This window comes from Xenopus tropicalis, chromosome 2 (genome assembly GCF_000004195.4).
Source record: "Xenopus tropicalis strain Nigerian chromosome 2, UCB_Xtro_10.0, whole genome shotgun sequence".
In the NCBI taxonomy this organism is placed as follows: Eukaryota; Metazoa; Chordata; class Amphibia; order Anura; family Pipidae; genus Xenopus; species Xenopus tropicalis.
The window spans coordinates 172,236,529-172,252,259 of NC_030678.2; the positions used below are offsets into that span (position 1 = coordinate 172,236,529).

General features: G+C 43.1%; 1 protein-coding gene across 5 annotated transcripts in view; it reads right to left on the reverse strand.

Annotated features, from left to right (window-relative positions):
- Positions 1-15,731, reverse strand: part of fchsd2 (FCH and double SH3 domains 2) — a 148,479-nt gene that overhangs the window by 20,201 nt on the left and 112,547 nt on the right. For 3 of the 5 annotated variants that reach the window (XM_031895577.1, XM_031895579.1, NM_001102687.1), the window contains 3 exon segments: positions 3,558-3,680; positions 2,367-2,396; positions 853-948 (listed from right to left, as the gene is read on the reverse strand). In XM_031895577.1, coding sequence (XP_031751437.1) covers positions 853-948; positions 2,367-2,396; positions 3,558-3,680 — 249 coding nt within the window. 5 annotated transcript variants of the gene reach the window in all.

Sequence of the window (15,731 nt, forward strand, 5' to 3'; positions counted from 1 at the left end):
ATCCAGAATGCTCAGGACCTGGGGGTTCCAAATACATTGCTAGAATGTGGGGCAGTGCTGCTTTGCAGTTGCCTGCAATTACAGGTATGGGATATGTTATCCAGAAAATTATCTGTAAAGTCCCAAATTACAAAGTCATCTCCTCTAGCCTCCATTTTATTCAAATAATTCAATTTTTTTAAACATGATTACCCTTTTCTCTGTAATTCTAGAAATAGTACCTTGTACTTGATCCCAACTAAGATATATTATTGGGGGCAGAACAATCCTATTGGGTTTAATTAATGTTCAAATGATTTTTTTTAGTAGACTTGAGGCATGGAGATCCAAATTACAGAAAGATCCCTTATCTGGAAAACCCCAGGTTCTGAGCATTCTGGATAACGTGCCCCATACCTGTACACTGGAGTCCTGTGAAATAACGCTGCCCTACATTCAGAATGTACTACAGCAGCAGACAATGCAAAGATGATTGTTTTAGACCTGAAATTTTCATGAAATCATGAATTCGGTGGGAGAGGGTTAAACAGGTCATTGATAAACAACAAACTGCAATATTCATACTCCTATTCAGTTACTGGGCAATGGGTGTGCAAACAGACCCCTGCAATGCCACTTGGCCAGTGACGGATGTAGAAGGCCGAGAGCTATAAAGCCACAGACTCACATACTGGAAAGCCGTTAACTATTAACACAACTGCCGGCCATAAGTGCTTTATATCTGTAGCCAGACTGGCTGGCTGGGGAACCAATCCCCACAAGTCAGAGTGTGAAGAGAATATTTTGTACAAAGTCAATTCTATTTTACACACACACAGACATATATATATAAGTGGGTAAAATGCTCCTTACTGTGTCGCTGTCACAAGGCTGGAACTGGAAGGGCTGTGCTTTGTGGAACACTAAATTCTCCTGTACAAAGAGCTGGAGATTGTAATCCCGCATTACCTAGAAATGCAAGAACACAGGGCACATATTACACACATGTAACACGGAGTAACCTCCTTGATCTGGATCTGCCCCACTACTCTGCTTTCTTTTAAATATGTCCATTGTAACATTCACATGTATATTATCAGCTTAGGGCTTTCTGCCTTGTATACTGTTGCCATAAAGCGAAGTTCTGTTGCAGAGGAAAAAAAATGGCTGCCCCCGTAGAACAGAGACCAGAGATCTTCTATTTAGCAAGGCAGAAGAACAGAGATTCCATGTCCAGACCTGTAAGCAACTTAACTGGTCATTGGAGTCATTGAATATCATATATCTTGGCCAATTAGGATTATTTAGCAAGGACCTAGAAATTGACTGTTCCCAAATGCCTCTCACCCCACCCACTGCCCGGAACAGAATATGGTGATTCTAGTGCTCAGGTACTGAGTGGTGGGGGGTACAGGAAGCTTTGGTGGCTTCTGGTCACTCACTCATTTTGCTGTGACCCCTTTAAAAGTTCTGCATTTACAATTGTGAATGTTTCAAATAGATCACTCTATAAAGCAACTTGTATGGCAGTATTTGCTTAACCCATCTTCCACGACCATATAACAGAAAAGGGCTTACACCTCAACATGAGCAAATGAGACATATTTGATTATAAAGCATTCCAAAAAAAACAAAAAACAATATAATAAATATACAGTATATAATTTAATAACAATCCCAAAAATAAAGCTATAGGCTATGGCACACAAGGTGTTTTTGATTTTCTAAAAAAAATTATCTTTTTGGTTAAGCAATTTGTGACGGTCATCAAAATTTTCAGTCGATGGTAGAGGCAGGGACACCTTATGTGCCACAGTGCTAAGGGCAGTGGGATGTAATGCCTTATGGAGAGATTATTTTCCTCAGGAAACAGACTCCAAATCCCAGGAAACGTCTCATTTAACACCCCCATGACATTAAAAGGGAGCCACTTGGCTTAAGCCACATGAGACTGAATCCCAGGAAACAAAATGGAGACTCCTTCCTAAGAAAAATAATGGTGCCACAAAAATATACATGTACCACTGCCCAAACAGCCGGGGCTATCGGGATATGATCAGGCCTGATGATACCCCGGCTGTTGTACTAATTAAAAAAAAATGTAAAATAAAAATCAAAAATATATATCTATGTAACTACGAATGAAGCACGAGACTAATATAAAGAAGCAGTGGAGCCCAGCTATAAATAATAAATGTGCCAAATAAAACTGTTTCCAGTGCGACACCAGCGTGCCCATCAAAGTACCAGTGCATGCACTACTTCCGTTGTGTGGGTACAAACAATGGGATGGAACCACAGCGAAGGAAGAAATAAAAATAATCACCAAAAGCGAAATAAAATGGCGGAGGTGACACCTGATTTGGTGGCAATGTTCAATATCTTACCGAAGAAGGAAATTTCAGTTGCATGAAGGCCTGAAACAGCAAATATACAAACTGGGTTTTGGCCCTAATCATAAAGCAAAACGATTGCACACTACACCATTAGGCAATGATCTGATTGGTTCTTCCTATGACTTTAGTATTCGATTACTTGCCACTTTTGCGAGAGCAATGGGAAGAACTAGCAATGATTGCAGTCAGCCAGTCTAAGTACAATGGAGACTGTAGACAAAGCTGAAGCTGTGAATATTGCCTTTTCTCTTTCTGACCCATAATTTGTGGACAGTTTTTTAAACTCAGAACCCAGAGTTGCTATACTAAGGGTCAGGTGGGGGCTCATGGAGTGAACCCATTTAGGAACAGGATCATTTTCTACACGACAGAGGGATCCATTAGTCTAACCCAGGGGTGGGCAAACTATGGCTGTGGGCCACGCCCAGCCCCTTGTTCTGTTTAATCCGGCCCACCGAATCCGCAAGTCTCATCACGTGAGACTTGGCGTCTGGGGACTGACGAGGGGAAACAGCGTAACGATGGTCCGGCCCGGCCTGTCGATAAGTCAATGTGGCCCCTGAGCCAAAAAGTTTGCCCACCCCTGGTCTAACCAATCCAATCTGGATAAAGCGGCTGATTTTGCTGGGGTTTTTTTTCGAGCCTTCAGTGATATGAGAGTTGTCTGACAATAAACAGGAGTAAGCAAAATGTAACAGGTTCTGAACAATATCGTAACGCTTGAGTTAAAGAGCAATATGTCAAAAATGCCAAGTAACCATATGGATTCAGCATTCTGTACTTGTGTGGATCTGCAGATGTCCTTGCCCTGGGCGCAATGTTTAAAAGACCAAAAAAACAAAAACAAAACCAGATTACGTCATTTATTATCAAAATATATAAAAAATAGCTACTAACACAAAAGTACCCGTCTGAAACTTCACTTGTGTATCATTAGTGGTGGTGAGAAACGGTACTGCAAGTGCCAAAAGTATATTTTAATATTTGAACAAAGAACCCCCCAGGGATGGGAAAGCCCATATTTATATCAGTTAGAAAAGTTATAAACACACAGAAAATAGGATGATTTTTAGGTCCCTGGCTGGAGCCTATTAGGTAAATCTATACATTCTATATTATTAACTGGATAAAACAGTCTTTATTTCTTGCAGCAGGCTATAAGCTGATTTGTGCCATCCTTACCCGACTGGAGGTTTCTAATAAATACTGGAATGTATTCTGCACGGCCTGGCACTTCTCTAGTTCCGTCCTGCTGAGGGCCATGAGATAGTCCTTCAGATGGTCGTATACGTTGCCATCCAGTGCCTAGGGACAAGGACAAAGCCATGAAAGACCAGCACTAAACTTACCAATGTTTTAGTCCAAAATAGTCGGGGACAGATTTTAAACAACATAAAACAATAGACAGTAAACAATAAACAACAGTCAGAACCCAGGAGAAACATTTTCTGTCACTTTAGGCCAATAAGATCAATAATTTACATTTAATACACAACAGCCATGAATATCCCGTACATTATTTCCTTATAAACGGTGCTCAGTGATGTCATCAGTTATAGGGGCGTGTTTACTACGACTGGAGATAAATATCACTGGTGATGTTGCCTTTAACACCCAATCAGATCTTTGCTTTTGATTTTAGGCTTGTAGGGGACTGTTCAATTCTAATTGCTGATTAGTTGCTATGGGCAACATCACCGGTGATATTCATCTCCAATCTTAGCAAACACGCCTCACAATCGGTGCTTAGTGACATAATTCCTGTCACAGACTTAATGAAACTTGTGCATTATAATAAATAAAATACTGTTAAAAAAATGTGGATATTATAAGTTACCCCTTCAGCCTAGTGCTTTTATATGGGCATGGAACTCCTCTGTTACTTATAATATCCCTATATTTTACAATAGGGGGCACTTTATTCACTATATATAATAAGGAATTCCTCAGGGGCTTATAATATCCCTATATGTTACAATAGGGGGTACTTTATTCACTATAAAATATACAAGAGCCATAAATATTCTGTAAATTATATCCTATAATGGTGCTTAGTGATGTCATCAGTTATAGATGTGCTTATTGATGTAATCTGTCACATGACTCGCTGAAACTTGTGTATTATAATAAGTCATCGCATCACAAGGGGCAATACTCACAGCAATACGGTTGGTAAGGGTCGAGAAGGATGTTACAGACCCATAGACACGTTATCTATTGTCACAGTCGTATGCTGATCTGAAGCCACCCCAAGGCTTACACTACATTTATTCCTGTATATATTTTTTCTTAACATTATTATAATTTTCCAAATTATTTATTCCCTTTACAGAGGATCCTTAAACACACTCGGACTTAGTGGGGCCCAAAGCAAACAGCATTTGTTAGGCCCCATTACTAATATCAAGAAGGACTGTACAACCCCCAGCCACCCCCTCAATAATGTAACTACAGGGGATCCTTTGTTTTACTCAAAATGAAATGAGAACATATTGTTTCCAAAATCCCTAAAGCATCATATTAATGTTCCTTTAAACCCAATCATTCCTGATTGTTTCCAGACTGAAGAACCAGAAGTGTATCCAAATGTAACCCCCTGTTCTTCTTAGTCTGGGATTGTTTCTACTCGTCTTACTATGATATGGGGGGTACAATCCCCACCCCTTCCCTTATGGGTAATTAGCCAAGTCCCAGTGGTGGGATATCGGAATGGCTAACAGTCTCCCCAGTGCAGTCGTCCCTACCAGCCATTTCCATAACAAAAGCAGGAGACAAAGACATCTGCTGTTTACATTTAGGATCCGATCATAGACGTCTGTCAGACTTGCAGATTAATCACGCTCCGCTTTCTATTGGAATCTGGGATTGTGCACTGAAATGCTACTCATCGCTCAAAGCAGGCCAGGACTGTGACAGAATGCTCTGTTATACAGATAGCTAGAATCTCAGCCATAAAGCAGGGCAGGACTGCTGCTTACAATGGGGGGATCAGATAGGATCTGTGCCACTGTGACAGAATGCTCTGTTATACAGATAGCTAGAATCTCAGCCATAAAGCAGGGCAGGACTGCTGCTTACAATGGGGGGGGGGGGGGGGTCAGATAGGATCTGTGCCACTGTGACAGAATGCTCTGTTATACAGATAGCTAGAATCTCAGCCATAAAGCAGGGCAGGACTGCTACTTACAATGGGGGGATCAGATAGGATCTGTGCCACTGTGACAGAATGCTCTGTTATACAGATAGCTAGAATCTCAGCCATAAAGCAGGGCAGGACTGCTGCTTACAATGGGGGGATCAGATAGGATCTGTGCCACTGTGACAGAATGCTCTGTTATACAGATAGCTAGAATCTCAGCCATAAAGCAGGGCAGGACTGCTGCTTACAATGGGGGGGATCAGATAGGATCTGTGCCACTGTGACAGAATGCTCTGTTATACAGATAGCTAGAATCTCAGCCATAAAGCAGGGCAGGACTACTGCTTACAATGGGGGGGATCAGATAGGATCTGTGCCACTGTGACAGAATGCTCTGTTATACAGATAGCTAGAATCTCAGCCATAAAGCAGGGCAGGACTGCTGCTTACAATGGGGGGATCAGATAGGATCTGTGCCACTGTGACAGAATGCTCTGTTATACAGATAGCTAGAATCTCAGCCATAAAGCAGGGCAGGACTGCTGCTTACAATGGGGGGATCAGATAGGATCTGTGCCACTGTGACAGAATGCTCTGTTATACAGATAGCTAGAATCTCAGCCATAAAGCAGGGTGAGTCTAACACACTGGGCGTGTCTACATTCTAACACACTGCAGAGGGCAGCGACACTTCCCAAACAGTCATTGAATATGGGCTGCCAGTCTTTCTTTTTAACAGACACTTGACAAAGGTGCAGCCACACTGCTAAAGCTGTGACTTCATACGTTATGTATTCTGCTGTGAGTCGGACACTTCCTTGAAGACAAGAATTCCAACAATGGGGTTTAAAAATACACGCAGAGCCCGCCGAGGCGTAATATTGGGTCTGGCCGACTTCCGCCAAAGAAGGAATGAGAAAACATTTCAGTTTCGCTTACCGGGGTCGGAGCCCTGCATGAGTGCACAGCGTGGGACCCTGCCAGGCTCCGCTCCGATACCCGAGGGGCAAAAGAGCAGCTAAAATAACAAATACGGCCAAAGAGGCATCTTTTTAAGACTTTCAGGTTCAGTTATGAGGGGATTCTGGGAGTTGTAGATGCAGATTTACGTTTCCAGTCTAGACTCTTGTGAACAGCGGCAATGGGCATCCTGTGAGCAATCAGATGCTTCTAAACTACTGATAGTTTAGTGTTTACGTCCTGAACACCCAGCAACCTTCCAACTATTGATGAACTACAACTCCCAGCCATTTTTCTTGTTGAGACTACTACAAGACTGGACGAGTCGTGGCTGGATCCACGGATATTATGAATAATGCAGGATAAATGTAAGGCTCCATGGGTCAGTATTTTCTGACAAACATTTGAAGATGAAGCTGAAGAAATGATATTGCACTTATATCACAGTGTAAAGCATGGCCCACAATGTATCTTCCCAGGTCCTCTATATGCAGCCCTTGTGCTGTACTGAGTTAATAGGGACATTTGTATGGAAGTATTACCATGCTATGTGCTGGAAACGGAGCAGATATTGGGCTGAGATGGGCACAACCAGGACCTTTTATTTTATAATCCCCTAAAATATTCTATACAGCCCCCAGAATAACATACCTTTCTCCCTGCATGCAGATTTGTTTTGTTTCTCTAATACAAGCAGCTGAATGACAGCTCTTTTACCGACTTCCTTGTCTAGCATGAAGCCCTGCCCCCTTTTGCTTTCTGAGCCCTCCTTCTTTCTCTCACTATAGGGGACCTCAAAAAGGTACCTACTGGGCATGCTCACTGCCTCTGGTCCAATTACAATCAATCAGGCATGCCCAGTAGGCACCTATTTGAGGTCATCATAGTCGGAGAGAGGAGTGCTCGGAAAGCAAAAGGGGGCGGAGTTTCACGCTAGACAAGGAAGTCATTAAAAAAGAGCTGCATTTGAACTAACTGTAATAGAGAAACGAAAGAAAACTGAATGCAGGTAGAAAGGTATGCTATTCTGGGGGCTGTACCGAGTAATTTTAGAGAAAAAAAGGTTTACTTATTCTTTAAAACTTCTTATTTTTGATATTATGAGAAGGAGGAACAGCAAAAACCATATGGAAAGATCTAATTTATATTTGTTGCAGTCATACAGGTCATGCTGTGTGTGTGCTGCATGGCACGGAAATGCTGCAATAACCATTCCATTCTATGGGTGCAGTGCCGGCAGGAACCTACAGGTGGCAGTATATGTGCATCTCCCAGGCTCAGCTCTGCAGGCAGCACAGTCAGTGCATTACCTGCGTGTGTGAATATGCGGATAGCTTTCATTTTCTGACTCTCAGTGAGCTCTGCAGGATGCACATAGCATATTAGCAGGGTAAAGGTTCTATTTGCCCTCCAGTGGCTCATTTCACTGGCAAATGCCATTCATAAATCACACGAATTAGGTTTCTTTTCCTTATTTATCTCATGGTTTATTAGTGATTTGCAGGTGTATGCAGCCCATGCACTAAGTACAGCAACCTTAATAAAATCTCATTATATGCTGAATAAAGCCTGAGATTGTGCCCATGGTCCTATAGCGGAACTAGAAGCGGCTGTCAGGGGGTGCTGGGACTTGTATTACAACAACAGTTAGTGTGGCAGCTCTGAAGGTGTAAATTTGTACATGTAAAACTCTAAAAATTAACTGAAACCTGAAAAAAAAAAAATGATGATGTGGCTTTGGTTGTCAAAAAATGAAGCCGAGCCGGCAACGCTGCACATCTGGAGGAGGGTGGAGCAGGAAAGGCACTTCCTATATGAACACTATGCTCTCTGTCTGTCTATGGTACTGGGGGATCTACTTCCAGGTCTATGAGCGGGGTTAGGTTAGACCCACTAGCCCTCTGTTGGGAATGATAGTCATGTGGCCGGATACCATTGCCAATGTAAGTGGCCATAACTCTTGGATTGGCTGTAGGAAGCTGCCAGGGTTGTTGGAAAATCAGAGCTGCACTATACATTCCACCCTGCCAGGCAGATATAGAGGCACAGTTACAGCTGCACTATACATTCCATCCTGCCAGGCAGATATAGAGGCACAGTTACAGCTGTACTATACATTCCATCCTACCAGGCAGATATAGAGGCACAGTTACAGCTGCACTATACATTCCATCCTGCCGGGCAGATATAGAGGCACAGTTACAGCTGCACTATACATTCCATCCTGCCAAGCAGATATAGAGGCACAGTTACAGCTGCACTATACATTCCACCCTGCCAGGCAGATATAGAGGCACAGTTACAGCTGCACTATACATTCCACCCTGCCAGGCACATACAGAGGCACAGTTACAGCTGCACTATACATTCCACCCTGCCAGGCAGATATAGAGGCGCAGTTACAGCTGTACTATACATTCCACCCTGCCAGGCACATACAGAGGCACAGTTACAGCTGCACTATACATTCCACCCTGCCAGGCAGATATACAGGCACAGTTACAGCTGCACTATACATTCCATCCTGCCAGGCAGATATAGAGGCACAGTTACAGCTGCACTATACATTCCATCCTGCCAGGCAGATATAGAGGCACAGTTACAGCTGCACTATACATTCCATCCTGCCAGGCAGATATAGAGGCACAGTTACAGCTGCACTATACATTCCATCCTGCCAGGCAGATATAGAGGCACAGATACAGCTGCACTATACATTCCATCCTGCCAGGCAGATATACAGGCACAGTTACAGCTGCACTATACATTCCATCCTGCCGGGCAGATACAGAGGCACAGTTACAGCTGCACTATACATTCCATCCTGCCAGGCAGATATAGAGGCACAGTTACAGCTGCACTATACATTCCATCCTGCCAGGCAGATATACAGGCACAGTTACAGCTGCACTATACATTCCATCCTGCCAGGCAGATATAGAGGCACAGTTACAGCTGCACTATACATTCCATCCTGCCAGGCAGATATAGAGGCACAGTTACAGCTGCACTATACATTCCATCCTGCCAGGCACATACAGAGGCACAGTTACAGCTGCACTATACATTATGGTTGGAGGGGCAAAGAACATACACACTCCATATTGGGCAGCTGTGATTAAAGGGAAACAAGGCAGTCAGGCCCAGCGTCACAGCTGTGGTTACACCCTGCACATACCTGAGAGCACCAAGTCTCCGGGTCCATTCCTTCCCCAGTGCTCTATGTCTGTGTAACAGAAACCCCTTTCAGAAGCTCCGTCAGTAGGCAGGGACCTAATGCCTGTTGGTCGCCAAGATAAACTGCTGGATAAATACACTATATTCAGCCCGGGGGATGCTGGTATGCAGAAATGCAAAGAAAGGCAATTCCTAAAGTTTACACTCAGCAGCTGTTCTGTACGGAGAGGAGCGATGGAGGGAGCACCCACTGCCCTCACTTTAGGGTGCCACAGCCACCCCACTATAAACACATTCACATGTCATTCCCCTCGACCACGGGGCGCCACCACCCTTGCAGAACTAACTTTCCCAGCATCCTGTCCGAGTCATTGGATAGCTTAGAAAGGAACATTAGTCAATAACAGATGGAGCAGCAAAGATATGAGGGGACATTACCTTCTGTATTTGGCGATCCCCCCCACTGCCACGTTGGTTAGGGCAGAGAAGGCATTTTCCTCAGGCCCCCAAATTTTAAAAGGGCCCTTGGATCAGATATTATCTTTCTTAACTGTTTAGCCATATTCAGGGATTTACTGCACTATACACTTTATATCAGTTGCCCAACCTGCAGTCACATGATGAAGCAACTGGCATCCTGAGACTCTTGGGGGGTGCTGGGAGTTGTATTTAAGCAAATAAGTGAAGGGCGACAGGTTGGACAGTCATAGATTATCTCAATAGTTTGGCCCTGTACAGTCTGCTTTATTCCTAGTAGCCCTATGGCTACTGCTCCCTGCAAACCACTGTTGGCCTGCATGGCTTAACCATTAGAAATACAGAGAAGCAAATAGCGATATAAGATACAATTACAGGGACGTGACCGAGGGGAAAATGTGAGGAAATAAATGCAAAAACAATACAATTGCTGACAATGGATAAAATATAAATTGCACCCCCTCCCAGTGGTGTTTTCTGCTTGGTCACTGTATAACTAATATGATTAATCATTTCCTTCCAGGATGTACCATATGCGTGTGACTGAGGGGGGTGCAAGTTTGTACGTGTGAGTGTGTGTGGGGGGGGATCAGTGACTGGTAAAAGGCTGACCAAGTCTCCCTCCCACCCAGTGACATGCCCGAACAGCAGCACTAAATAAATAGGATGATCTGGAATTTCATTATTTATATAATTATGTGTTAAAGTCACTTGACTGTGAGACACTTGGGTCCAGTTAGTGGGACGATTCCCAGAATGGCCAGTTCTACACAACTTTCCAATTGGTCTTCATTTTTCTATTTTTTTATCATTTTTGAATCATTTGCTGTCCTTTTCTCAGCTTTCAAAAGCCAACAAACTATTGCTCTTTGAGGCTACAATTTAATTGTTATTGTTCCTTTTTATTACTTATCTTTCTATTCACACTATCTATTCTGATATACAGGCCGCACTACATTTTCGGGTCGCGGACGTGTTCGGGTCGAGCTCCTCTGCTTGCCCTTCCCGTCTGTGACCATACACTGCCGGCTTCCCAGTTCTGGCTCTCTAATTTATAGGCACTCGCCCGCCCACGCCCCACCAGCGGTCGGGCACCAGTCGACTAGGACTAGTCGGGTCGGGTTTGGGCTGGGAGCGGGCTGGTTAGGGTCGGGTGCCGGTTGAGAAAATCACGAATTCACTTCTATTCATATTTGAGTTGCTCTTTTAAACCACTCCCTGCTAGGGTAATTTCGAACCTAGCAACCACTGCTAAAATGCCAAACTGGAGAGTTGCTGAACATGAAGCTAAATAATTAGAAAAACACAAATACAGGTATCGGATCCCTTATCCGGAAACCCGTTATCCAGAAAGCTCCGAATTATGGAAAGCCCGTCTCCCATAGACTCAATTTTAATCAAATAATTCAGAATTTTAAAACTGATTTCATTTTTCTCTCTAGTAATAAAACAGTATCTGTACTTGATCCCAACTAAGATATAATTACCCCTTATTGGGAGCAGAACAGCCCTATTGGGTTTATTTAATGGTTAAATGATTCCCTTTTCTCTGTAATAATAAAACAGTACCTGTACTTGATCCCAACTAAGATATAATTACCCCTTATTGGGGGCAGAACAGCCCTATTGGGTTTATTTAATGGTTAAATGATTCCCTTTTCTCTGTAATAATAATTTAATTAGATTTTTTAGTGAACTTAATGTATGGAGATCCAAATTACAGAAAGACCCCTTATCCGGAATACCCTTGGTCCCGAGCATTCTGGATAACAGGTCCTATACCTGTAATAATAAAAAAGATGACCAATTGCAAATTGTTTCAGAATAGCACTCTCTACCACAAACGAAAAGTTAATTTAAAGGTGAACAATCCTTTACTTTAGCAGACAGCCAAGACTGCTAATCCTATAGAAGAAAGTGCAAGGGTTAACAAATGCCAGTTCCATGGTGGATGCAAATAACTAGCTGGGGGTTCTTGGCTGTTACCTGCCATATGTGCCACACGTTTCTGCCCCTGGGAGAGGGTTACATGGCGGAATGTGGCAGGCAGCTGAGAAATAGCTCACACATATAGCTAATGTACTGCGAACATGTTTGCTTTGGCAGCCTGTCAGCCTGCGCTAGTAAAGCTGTCAGTCACCCCCGGGGGGAATCCCGGTGCTTGACTAAGGCACGAGCGCAGGTGGGAGTGCGGAACAACAGAGCGCCAGGAGATAATTATGGGAAGCAGCTACTTCACTGCTTAGAACTTAGGCACATACATCCCAGGGTTCTCCTAAAAATCTGCCCGATTGGCTGCTGGTTTGTATTTTATTCCTAATAAAGAGACACACATCAAACCCATATCCAGGCTGGGAATTACACAGGTTTGCAGTGTTGCTATGGGAAGTGACCAATAAAACTGAAACACCAGTTGCTGCACAGGTAGAGAGGGCTGAATGGAGAACAGATCAGTTTTCCTCGGTGACCAATAAAACAGTTGGTTTGCCCAGACAAGTAGTGCCAAATGGAAAGCCACAGGCAAAGGGTGGTGACTAGTTATTATAAATTATTTATTATCCTATGGGGGACGTAGGGGCAACAACCCGGGACCCTGCTGAGCAGAAAGAGGGTGGGAAAGTCAGGCCGGACTGGCAATCTGTAGGTTCTGGCAAATGCCAGAGGGGCTGCTGTAAGGTGCCATAGACAGTCACTATTTATTGGGCTGGGGGGCTGTTTGTGCCTCTGTGTACAGGTATGGGACCCATTATCCAGAATGCTTGGGACCTGGGGTTTTCCAGATAAGGGGTCTTTCTGTAATTTGGATCTCCACACCTTAAGTCTACTAAAAGATTATTTAAACATTAAAAACAACCCAATAGGATTGTGTTGCCTCCAATAAGGATAAATTATATCTTAGTTGGGATCAAGTACAGGTACTGTTTTATTATTACAGAGAAAAGGGAATCATTTAACCATGAAATAAACCCAATAGGGCTGTTCTGCCCCAATAAGGGGTAATTATATCTTAGTTGGGATCAAGTACAGGTACTGTTTTATTATTACAGAGAAAAGAGAATCATTTAACCATTAAATAAACCCAATAGGGCTGTTCTGCCCCCAATAAGGGGTAATTATATCTTAGTTGGGATCAAGTACAGGTACTGTTTTATTATTACAGAGAAAAGGGAATCATTTAACCATGAAATAAACCCAATAGGGCTGTTCTGCCCCAATAAGGGGTAATTATATCTTAGTTGGGATCAAGTACAGGTACTGTATTATTATTACAGAGAAAAAGGAAATCATTTTTAAAAATTAGTATTATTTGCTTATAATGGAGTCAATGGGAAATGGCCTTTCCGTAATTCTGAACTTTCTGGATAACGTGTTTCCAGATAACGGATCCCATACCTATACTTGAAATGCCAAGGCCTATTTTGAATCCAAGTCCAGGCCTAGCACCAATGCACTGAGTGCACCTAGTCACCATGCACAAAGGACTGGAGGAAGTGATTTAGCTCCTAGGACTCCAGTTACTCTTAACTGCACCCTAGCAACCCAGAGGAGACACGCTGCATCTGGCACAGTTTGTATATAAGTGCAGCGGCCCTATTTCCCAGCCTCTGACATGAGATGAGAGGAGCTTTGCTGATGAAAGGGAAGGGCCACATTCCGCGAGGGAGACATCTATTCCAATGACAGCCGCATTTCCCCCCCGTTCATCTTGTTTGTGCCAAATAGTGAATCTCTGCTATGGCGACTGGTGACGCATTTGCACGGAAAATATGTGCAGAGCAGGCAGAGAGCAGTATTATAATGGCCCGGGATGGGGGGGTGTTTATGGTCTCAGTAACATTGCAGAACCAGCGGCCTCCATCTTCCCAACAAGCAGTCAGTGTAAGAGGCCAAATTTATAAAATGTCCATCCTGCAACTTTTCAGTTGTAAAATTACTCCCACTATGTTCAACCACTGCAGGGCTGCAGGCTGGGCATTCCTGGACAGGTGTGGGGTCCGTTATCTGGAAACCTGTTAACCAGAAAGCTCCAAATTATGGGAGGACCATTTCCCATAGACTCTATTTTTATCAAATAATTCTCTGTAATAATAAACAGTACCTTGAACCCAAATAAGATAATAATCCTGATTGGTGGTAAAAAGAATCCTACTGGGTTTAATGTTTAAACTATTTTTAAATAGATAAAGTATGGAGATACAAATTATGGAAAGATCCCTTATCCAGAAAACCCCAGTTCCCAAGCATTCTGGATAACAGGTTCTGTACCTGTATATAATATTTGTAATAAGTATATTAAACAGTGAGACAGTGTACATCCTTACTATACACACTACCTAAGAATTACCTGGCAATTTGCTATAGACAACTAGTCAGTAGTCTCTTTACTACTGCTCTAAGGGGACCCCCCCCCCCTTCGCCAGGAAAGTCACCCCTGCTTGCCCCCCTAGCTCTACACCTGCAGCCACCAATCCTCTGCCTCATATTATGCCCTGGGATTAAAACAATGAGCTTGGGAAGAAAAGCAAATCCAATCAGATCCTAGTAACCTCTCAACCTGTCTGTGACCCTAAGAGCACAAAGGTCGGAGGAAGTGGCATCAGTTGCAATGTATAAACAACACCCACCCCCCCCCACCCCCCACCACTCAATCCCCGAAATAAAAGTGAAATATCACAGAGCCGCCAAAGAGAAAAAGCCATTGCTGCACTGAGTCTGCCTCTGCCGGGAAATATTTCATCTCCCCGCAGATCGGAGCAGATTCTGATACCGCTCGTAACTGCTCTAAATAGAAGCTGGGCCCGGCAATATGTTATTTGTACTGGACCCAGTCCAGAAATGCTGGAATACAGCGACAAAAGCTCCTGATAAGAACAAAATAATTTCCTAGAGAAAAACACATTCTGGCAGGAAATAAGGACTCGGGCTGAGGGGGTGGGAACCATAATAGCCAGCTCCATTGGCTGCTTTTATCCAGTATAAAATAATAATATAATAAGTCCAACATCCAGTGAACAGAAAGGGACTTAGATAGAACTGATCTGCCCAACCTGACTTCATGGGGTTGTTCAACTTCAAGTTCACTTTTAGTATGTTACAGAATAGCCAATTCTAAGCAACTTTTTCATTGGGCTTCATTATTTATTTCTTATAGTTAAGTGCCTTCTCCTTTTAACTCTTTCCAGCTTTCAAATGGGGGTCACTGACCCCGGCAGCCAAAAACGATCACTCTGTGAGGCTCCGGTTTCGTTGTTATTGTTACTTTTTGTAACTTATTTTTTCAATTCAGGTCCTCTCCTATAAATATATCAGTCTCTCATTCAAATCACTCCCTGGTTGCTAAGGTAACTTGGACCCTAGCAACCAGATAACTGCTGAAATTCCAAACTGAAGAGTTCCTAAACAAAGTTAAATAACTTAAAAAAAAAAAAAAATAACACAAACAATAAAAAAAATGAAGACCAACTCAAAGTTAATTCAAAGGTGAACAATCCCCTAAGGTTGCCACATTGGCCAATAAACACTTCTAACTTGGTCCCTCCATTCAAGGATTGGATCAACCTGATTTAGTGGGAGGCCAAATTAGGAAAGGTCCATTTGTTTGG